Source organism: Magnolia sinica, chromosome 4 (assembly GCF_029962835.1).
Source record: "Magnolia sinica isolate HGM2019 chromosome 4, MsV1, whole genome shotgun sequence".
Taxonomy (NCBI): Eukaryota; Viridiplantae; Streptophyta; class Magnoliopsida; order Magnoliales; family Magnoliaceae; genus Magnolia; species Magnolia sinica.
Window position 1 is genome coordinate 95,805,423 of NC_080576.1, and position 10,123 is coordinate 95,815,545.

A 10,123-nucleotide genomic window follows, 5' to 3' on the forward strand; every position below is an offset into this window, starting at 1 on the left:
CACTTATCATGTGAGCCCAAGTGGGCGGGGACACACGGTGGAGTTGAGTCGCAACAGAGGTAAAACGAACTCTTTTGACCATTCTTTCTCACCGAACTCCAAGAATTACCCCATCATATCTTTGTTTACCGTTGAATAGAAAACGAACGAACAATTTTGATGACCGTGAGTGTAAGTGGGGCCCATCGATGTGTGATCAGGACCATTGATCTCAAAACCCAAAGATCTGAAACACTTGTAGTACACGGTTTCCAACTAATGGGAAGCCAGAATCCAATGCTTGTTTACTACCATTTTAAAAGTAGTAGGACCCATCAATCGTACACATGTCATAGTTGCATGAAAACCTCAGATCAACCAAATCATCGGCCTGACGGTGGATGGACCGTAGCTGAAAATTTATGCAATAGCAGCCGTCTGATTTTCCATCAATATTTTAACTTCTGACCATCAGTACCATGGCCACCATTTGGATGGCTAGGATTACTGGATAAGTACGCCTTCCAGCAATGGTCCATTCCAATGTGCCCCATCAAGCAAATAATCACCACCATTTAGAATTATTTTTTTCATTGGAAGATTTTTAAGGTCATCTCCACCGTCGGTTGGAAAATTCCATACGTTATTGAACAATTCATGAATTATTCATGACTCGCTACTTATCTGCTGATAATACGCCGATTACTCATTAATTTAAAGAAAATCTCAAAACCCAAAGATTATTGATGGTGGGGCCCGTCAGATAACCCACTTGGATTACCGAACAATGGCCCAACGTGTAAAATCCCGAATATGATGCGATTTGCTCGGGTAGAGAAAATTTCACACGCTCGCGCTTTTCTGGCACGTGCTACCTATCACCTCAACCATTTTAAAAGCTCTCACCACACATGCATATCAGCAACTCCCGCCTTTCCTTTTGCCCCTCAAAATGGCTCTTCCAATCTCATTTCTCCTCTTCTTTCACTTCATTCTCTTAACCGGAACTCTTCACCGGAATCTGACACACGCCGCCGGAGGCCAGTGGACCCTTCTCAAACCCTCTATCGGCATATCCGCCATGCACATGCAGCTACTAAGCAATGATCGTGTGGTCATTTTCGATCGGACCGATTTCGGCCGTTCAAACCTCTCACTACCGGACGGCAAGTGCCGGAACGATCCCAATGACAACGCCGTCAAGATCGACTGCTCAGCACATTCAGCTGAGTATGACGTGGCCACGAATTCGATCCGACCGCTCATGATCTTAACTGACACGTGGTGTTCATCTGGCACAGTAGCACCCGATGGCCGCTTGATCCAGACTGGAGGATTCAATGATGGAGATCGAACGGTCAGGATCTTCACCCCATGTGATAATTGTGATTGGGAAGAGAAACCAACAGCATTAGGTGTACGGCGATGGTACGCAACAAATCAGATACTACCCAATGGGTGCGCCATCATAATCGGTGGCCGTCGACAATTCAATTACGAATTCTACCCAAAATCCAACGGTATGGATCGAGTTTTCTCTCTTCCATTTCTACAACAAACAAGGGATCCTGAAGAGAACAATCTCTACCCGTTCGTTCATCTCAACGTCGATGGGAATTTATTCATTTTCTCAAATAATCGGGCTATCTTATTCAACTACCGCAACAATGCCATTGTAAGAACATACCCAAAAATGCCAGGTGGCGATCCTCGGTGCTACCCGAGCACAGGCTCCTCGGTTCTGCTTCCATTGAAGAATTTCAAAGAGGCGGAAGTTCTAGTCTGTGGCGGGGCCCCGATCGGGTCCTTCAATCAAGCGAATAAGGGCAATTTTATCAAAGCTTTAAATACTTGTGGACGGTTGAAAATCACCGATCAATCTCCACAATGGACGATGGAGACTATGCCAATTTCGAGAGTGATGGGAGATATGGTCTTGCTTCCGAACGGATACGTTCTCATCATCAATGGCGCTTCGTCGGGGACTGCTGGATGGGAATTGGGCCGCGATCCGGCGACTAGTCCTGTCATATACAAGCCAAATAATCGAGCTGGATCTCGATTTGAAGTGCAAAACCCATCAAAGATTCCTCGCCTTTATCATTCAACTGCTATTTTACTTCGCGACGGACGGGTTTTGATTGGCGGAAGCAATCCTCATATCAAGTATGTGTTCTCAGGTGTTCAGTACCCCACTGAACTAAGCTTGGAAGCGTTCTCGCCGCCGTATATGGAGTCATCCTATTCTGGTTTCCGGCCTAAGATTGTAACACCCACTGCACAAACCAAGCTGAATTATGGTGGGAATCTAGTTATTCAGTTTCAGGTATCGCTGCTGCTGAATCCGAAGGGAGTTTCAGTGACAATGGTGGCGCCGTCATTTGCTACACATTCATACTCCATGAATCAAAGATTGATAGTGTTGGGGAGTGGTCTTTTGGCAAAGAAGGTATCGGGTTTGACGTATGAAATCAGCGTATCGGCCCCAAATGCAGCTGTGATTGCACCACCTGGTAATTATTTACTGTTTGTTGTTCATGGTGGGATTCCAAGTGAGGGAATCTGGGTTCACATACAGTAATTTTGTCTATTTTTCTTTTATATATATACATATATACAAATTTCTTATAGAAAATATGATTTTATACCCAATTCTTTTCATTTAAATGTTATAATTTTGTACTATTTTTATTCCAAAATGGAAATTGGGTGTAATGGAATGAAAAGAAATGGGTGTAGAAAGTGGCTTTCCAGACTATATATGAGACATGATAACAGGCAACTGGTTGGAAGATAATTTTCCATACACCAAGTGAATAACTTCCAATATATCATGTAAGTGCAAAATCTAAACCATCCAATAGGTTGGGCCCATCACGTGTAATATCTTCTTAAAAAATAAGCCTCATCTACTCATCAACCAGACCACAATTGTATTTTGTTATTTATTTGCAAATATACAATATTTCCCCTGGTGTGGCCCATTTGATTAGAGTGGTTGGGTTGAATTTAGTATAAGACGATCTTTTTCGTGGGGCTAACCTACTGGGACAGTGTGGATTTCTCACATGCATGATAGGTTGCATGTGAACATTTCTCTCTTGTTTTTTTATTTAGTGAATTTGTAAAAGGAGATGAATAAGGAGAAGGAGAAATGGGAGGTGTAAGATCAGATTCTTGTGACTTTTGTTTTCTTTTGGGAAGAAAAGGTGAGGATTCACAGGTAAGAAGAAGAAGTGTCGGTTTTAGCTTTTGTCACTACAAAATAAAAGAAAGAACGTGGCCTTCTTTCTCTCTTTCTACTCTCGTCAATGTAGTCTTTGTACTTACTTTTTTAAAATAAGGTGTAAGTTGTAAAGCTGGAAGAAAACTACGTTTGGATTTCCTTCCTGGCTCGTGGCTTACTGAGTAACATTCATGCTCGTGATTACACGCTGGGTACAATTTGATAGTATTCATGACTTACCGGTATTTCTCGCATTACTCCGAGTATCAGGATGCATCTATGATTCGCCGCATTTTTGGCCATTCCGATGGTGTGCATAATTTACGTTTATTATATACTGCACTTACCTTATACACACTTTCACCACCCTCTAAGTTTTCTATGTTTATGTACGATAGATGCGTGCAGGTGGCGTTAGATTGCAGCAGCGTTGAGCTTGGAACATGCAGCGGTCTTCTAGAGTTTTGATTTTTGACATATGTATTTTCCTTTCAGCATTGTATTCAAATACTTATATTAGTGGATATGTGATGATGATGTTGCCTTTATGATTTGGATAAACTTGTGGTTATGCTCCATACAAAAAATCATACAAAAAATCCTCCTTGTAGAATCCCAAGATCGAAATCTGGCGCATGCGCACTGGGAGTCGAGAATGGAGTACTACGGAGGCTGTCAGCACCGGATTCAGCGATCGAAAATTTTGTGAGCCCGATTTTCGAGTTTGGGGCGTGACAGTACGCCTATTGTCAGATCACACTTCATTGTTACCCACCCCACCAGGGAATCGATAACAAGACCTTTGTAGTGTTGAAACGAAGTATCGTTCACTCGTTTCACCACTTGAGCTATGGATCTGGGTGTGAAAAGGCGAGCTTAAGAAGTCCTAGAAGAAGGGTGAATAGGACTATGCCAAATAATCAAATAAATTGTGAAATAATAAATAAATCAGATATCTTAATCGCACTAGTATTGAAACGTTGATTCAAACTGATTCATAGGACAACCTTCGCCTAAACAAGTTTAGGTAGGACAACCTTATTTCATGAATTTGATAAGAATCAAAATCTTAAACTGAGCAAGAGTAAATAAAACTATCTATTCAATGTTGAATATTTACTATTTTAATTCAACCAAAGTTCAATTGGACGACACCACTTGAAGTAGTGTGGATTGAATGAAACCTTCTTAGGGCCAACCATGAGGCGTATTTGCCATCAAACCTGTCATAAGATCACATGGACCTGGATTAAGAGAAAATACAAATATTAGCTTGATAGAGTATTTTGTGACCTTAGGAAGTTTTCAACGGTAGTAGCCATACAATTCTTACTGTTTCTTATGATGTGGTCCACTTGAACTATGGACCTATTTTATTTTTGGGGCTTATAGCCCAGGATAATCTGAAATAAAAATAGATGGACTGTGTGGACCTAAGAAATACATCATGATGGGGCAGCGTATTCCAAAAAGAGAAGAAAGCTAGAAGTGTTGAAATGTGGAACTTCGATGGGCTCTCTTACCATGCATGTGTCAGATACATACTGTCCATCCATTTTCTTCCATATTATTTTAAGATACTAGATTTAAAAAAAAAATAAAAAAAAATCATATCATTTTAGAACATGAGACCAAAAATGATAGATCCATTCTCAAATAAGCCACACCACAGGAAACCGTGAGAATTAGACACATATTGTTGAAAACTTTTTGTGGCTATAATAAGGTTGTGCGTTGAACCGAGTCGAGGTGGGCCAAGCTTGGCTTAACTCGTATGTGCTCTCCTCAAGTTCGAGTTCGAGCTCGAGCTCGAGCTTGGCCTCGAACTTACTATTGGAGCTTGGCTTGTTTGTCAAACCTTTCGAGTTGAACTCGAGGCGAGCTATTGGATTGAGTCGATGCGAGCTTACCTCGAGTTAAGTCGAGCCTACACTCAACCCGATCCAACTCACACCCGAATCAACCCAGCAACCGGACCCAATCGACACCCGTCTCAACCTAGCCACCCAACCCAACTCCCAAATCAAATATTTAATTAATTAATTAATTAATTACTTATATATATATATATTATTTTTTTCTTTTTAAATATAATATATTATAAATTCAAGTCGAGCTGAGCTCGAGCTTGAGTTTCAAGTTGAGTTGAGTCAAGTCAAGATTCACTGTGATCGAACTCGGCTCGTTTTCAAAATGAGCTAGCATTTGAAGCTTGGTTCCGCCTCTAGTTGTCGTTCGTGCTACGTCAAGCAAAGCTAGTGAGCTGAGCCGAGCAGGCTTTTTGAGCTAGCTTGGCTCATGTACAACCCTAGGTCTATGTGACCTTATGAAGGGGGTTACCCTACAATGGACATAAGGAAGGTTTCAACAGTAGTAGTCGTTCGATCCAGATGCTCTCTATGGTGTGGTCTATTTAAGCTTTGGATGCATGTCCTACATTTTGGGGCTCGTGCTCTAAGAATGATCTGAAATTTTTGGTGGAATCTCATAGCGTTGTGTGTGCTGGAGTCATCCACGATGACATGGACTCATGAGAATGCGAACTCATTGAATTTGCTTTGCCTTCTACGCAGCCAATCCGCACTCTTCAAAGAATAATAACAAAATCTCTCTTGGAAAGTAATTACATAGACGCGTTGGCAGATATTGCCAACTCATTCAAGGAACACAAGCATCCACATTTCCTTTTTTCATCAACAAAGTATACACATGATATTGATATTTCCTACTTTTGGTGTTGTTTTTTAATGATAAATGCTCGAATACAACATTGTATGAGAACTTTAAAATACAATGCTTTCTTTCCTGCAAATGCACCACTTGTGTATAACATCCAAGCCATGCAACAGGTGCAATGTATTATAAAGACCACTTGTGGTGAAAATCAGGACAGTCCATCACCCTTCTGGCCCACCTAATGACATCTTCATTGCATGACTCATCATTTTTCAGTGCTCAAATGAACATTTTTCATTGGAAAAAAGCATTGATACTCTGGTTGGATAGGACATTTGAGCTAGCTTGGCTCCTGTACAGCCCTAGGTCTATGTGACCTTATGAAGGGGGTTACCTTACAATGGACCTAAGGAAGGTTTCAACAGTAGTTTTTTTTTTTTTAACACGCACACACACCACCACACACTCACGCCTTAGTGGGAATGGGTGCTCGAACCCTTGACCGGGTGTTGAAACTCCCAAGAGTCTACCACTGGAGCAAGAGCAAGGACCCCGTTTCAACAGTAATTATTCGATCCGGCTGTTCTCTGTGGTGTGGTCCATTTAAGCTCTGGATGTCCTACATTACGGGGCTCATTTTGGTGGAATATCATAACGTACATGTGCTGGAGTCATCCACGATGACATGAATTAATGATAAGCGACCTCATTGAATTTCCTTTGCCTTCCTCACAGCCAATCCGCACTCTTGAAAGAATAATAATAAAATCTCTTTTAGAAAATAAGAACATGCATAGACGCGTTGGCAAATATTGCCAACTCATTCAAGGAACATATGCATCCACATTTCCTTTTTTTGCATCAATAAAGTATACACATGATATTGATGAAAAAAAGTCCCATTGATTAGATGTCCCCAACCTCTGATTATTTGAAATTTGTTTGTTGAACTTGGACAACTGACCATTAATTTTTATTTTACTGTCTGACATTTTGGCAGATATCCCATTGATTATATCCACATTTTCTTACTTGCCGTGTTGATTTCAAGGCAACTTAAAAGACCACATGTTGAGAAAACAAGGATAGACCGTTCATTACGTAGACTGCCACATTGAAATAAATGGACGGTGGATGGTCCTACTTGTTTTAAGTTTTTGGCACTTCTAATTAGAGCACTGGTAAAGCATTTTTCCCTAATGATCTTGATGGTATGGCCCATTACTTTTCATGGCTCAGATGTTTTGTCGAAGTGAAACACTAGGAAAAAAAAAAAAAAATAGATACGTTTTTTTGTCGAAGTTGCTATACCACGTTGTATCTGAACATGTCTATATTCTTGTTGAGAAAGGATAAAAATGCATTGATTCTGTGGGTGGACGGGACGGAGACCTAAGCTTTATGCGGTCCACCGTGATGTGTGTGTTATATCTACACCGTCCATCCTTTTCGCCAGATTAGTTTAGGCATGAACCCCAACATCACATAGATCATAATCTCAAGTGGACCACACTATAGGAAATAATGAGGAAAATGATGCCCACCGTTGAAACCTTCCCAAGGCCCAACGTGATGTTTATTTGCCATCCAACCTGTTAATAAAGTGATTTCGACGGGGATGAAGGAAAAACACAAATATCATCTTTATATAAAATTTTTGTGGCCCCCAGAAAGTTTTTACTGGTTGATGTTAAATCCCCACTATTTTCTGTGGTGTGATCCAGTTGATGTTTGGGTCCCTGCCTAGTTTTAGGATTATACCTAAATTGAGATGGAAATTTGAATGAACGGAGTGGATATAACGAATACATCACAGAGGGCCCCAAAGCTTTGGGCTGCAGGACCCACGGGCAATCCGCGTTCAGATGGAAAAATCAATCGTACCGACGCGCTCGGACGCGGATTGCCAGCAACTCCCAGCTATAAGGAATTCCTCCGAGCCCACCGTGATTGTGTCTTATATCCACGCCGTTCATTCGCTTCTCCAGCTCATTTATGGGCATGAGCCAGATACAAAGCTCAAGTGGACCGCACCATACGAAATAGTGGGGATAGTTACGCCCACCGTTGAAACCTTCCTAAGGTCCACCATGATGTTTATTTGCCATCAAAACTGTTAATAAGGTTACTCCAACCTGGATGAAGGGAAAACACAAATATCACCTTGATCCAAAACTTCCGTGGCCCCAAGATTTTTTTAATTAATCTGTACTGTTTCCTATGGTGTGGTCCACTTGAGCTTTAGATCTGCCTAATTTTTTTACCCATGTCTTAAAATAAGCTGAAAAAACTGAGGGACGGAGTGGATACAACACATACGTCGCAGTGGACCCCCACAGATACAACTATGAATCCCACATTAGATGTCAATATGATTGTAGGTCGAAACCTCCAATTATCAGACATCACATATCCATTTATTGAACCTGGACCATTGACTATTTTCGTTTTAAACGTCCAATTCATTTCCACCAGTTTGGTAGTTAGGATCATCATTTTTAGATCGATTTGGATGGCTTAGATTGAGATACATGTCCTAACCGGTGGCCTAGATTCACTCTCTAGGGAGCTAAGCGATGTACCGTGAAGTCTTTTTTTTGTGTGTATCCTTACTCACTTGCTCGGGTGGTAGACTCTCGGTAGTTTCAACACCCGGTCAAGGGTTCTTATTTTTAATTAAGAAAAGAAAATGCATTGATACTTTGGTAGGATGGGGCGTATATGCACCTCAATCAGAACCATCCATTTCGTGGGTCCCATTTTAGATGGGGCATGGATCAAAACTTCTATTGATTCGTTGCCCCTAATCTCCAATTATGGTAATTAAGCTTGTTTGTTAAATATGGACCATTGCAAATTTTCATTTTAACTGTCCATTTCATGGCTGCCAGTGGAAATGATTTGGACAGCTTGGATTGAGGCCACGTATGCATCTGTACCAATCATAAACTAACTCCATCCTTCTAATTAGGGAGATAGCAGATATTGAATGACATGTCATAGTTTGAAAATTGCATGGGCCAAAAATATATATCAAACTAATATGGACGTACGGTTACGTGACATTTTACATCTGATTAAAAAATAGTGGGGTTGTTTGCCTCTCTCTTCAAGTGGAAGAGTCTGTTTGCAGCCATACAACCTTTTTCTCTCACGCACATTCCCTACATGGATGGAAATGTATTGGGTTAGTGGAGCATAAAACCCCTTGTAATCCACATTCAGGAAGGATTCTTGTCTAAGTTTTTTTTCTAATTAAGTACTATCATTCCTACTCAAAAGCATGCACAAAATAGGTAGGGAAGAGAATAATGGGCCATGCCAAGTTAGGTACATGATCATACTACATGGCCAAAGTGCTAGAATGATACGTGTGTATGATAAGAGTAAGTGGGGCCCACTGTGATAGTGTTCATCCGAAAATAAGGTCAATCAGCTCATCAAAGAGGCCACGAGTACCAAAAAAACAGTTGTTTAAGAAATATTAGAAATCAAGTGATGCCCCACTTTAATCATGTAAACGTGTCGTTGATGGTGACGATCAGTTCCGGTGGTGATGGGTGGGCCTAAATGTTTTTTAGCATAGGATTTCAATTTTGGAAATTTAGGTATTAATCAATCTGAGATGGATCAAGGTATGGTTTTTGGCTTAAGCCCCAGGAACATGCAAAACGGAATTTTGGGGGGGGGAAAATGATATTTATTTATGGCCATTTTTAGAACACTTTTTAGGAGCTGTTTGGATTCGTAGAAAGTATGACAAAGGAAATAATGTTTTCCAAGAAACCCTAGTGCAAGGAAATTGTGGGAAAGAAAACATGGTTTTCTTTATTATTATATTTTTACAAGTTTTTTCTATATATAAAAATTAGACGTATTTTCAAATTCGTGCTTTGCAAAAAGAAAAAAAAAAAATCTTACAAAGAATTTCCTAATATTTATTACCATGTGTCAGATTAGTACATTTGGTGTGTATAGGACGTTATACAATGAACAAATTTTTATTTTTTTGTTGGATTGATAGCACACCCCACTATAAGTATACACTCCTCTATTAGCCACCCCCACTAAGAAATCGCTACCAAGACCACAGTGTTGAAATGATGTATCTTCACTCGATCTACCACTTGAGCTATGGATCAGGGTGTACGTTATAAAATGAACATCTAGATAAGTGGCATAACAACATATGTGAGACGCTTGAAATTAAAATATCGCACCGTGATATTTATGAGGTGCTTA

General features: G+C 40.4%; 1 protein-coding gene across 1 annotated transcript; it reads left to right on the forward strand.

Annotated features, from left to right (window-relative positions):
* Positions 1-917: 917 nt before the first annotated feature.
* LOC131244602 (aldehyde oxidase GLOX-like) lies at positions 918-3,290 on the forward strand. Its single transcript, XM_058244107.1, has one exon. It carries the CDS (start codon positions 932-934, stop codon positions 2,558-2,560), a length of 1,629 nt encoding a protein of 542 aa, XP_058100090.1. The 5' UTR covers positions 918-931; the 3' UTR covers positions 2,561-3,290.
* Positions 3,291-10,123: the final 6,833 nt, after the last annotated feature.

Coding starts and splice junctions, on each gene's coding strand:
- LOC131244602 (XM_058244107.1), top strand. CDS start 932: ATGGCTCTTCCAATCTCATTTCTCCTCTTCTTTCACTTCATTCTCTTA.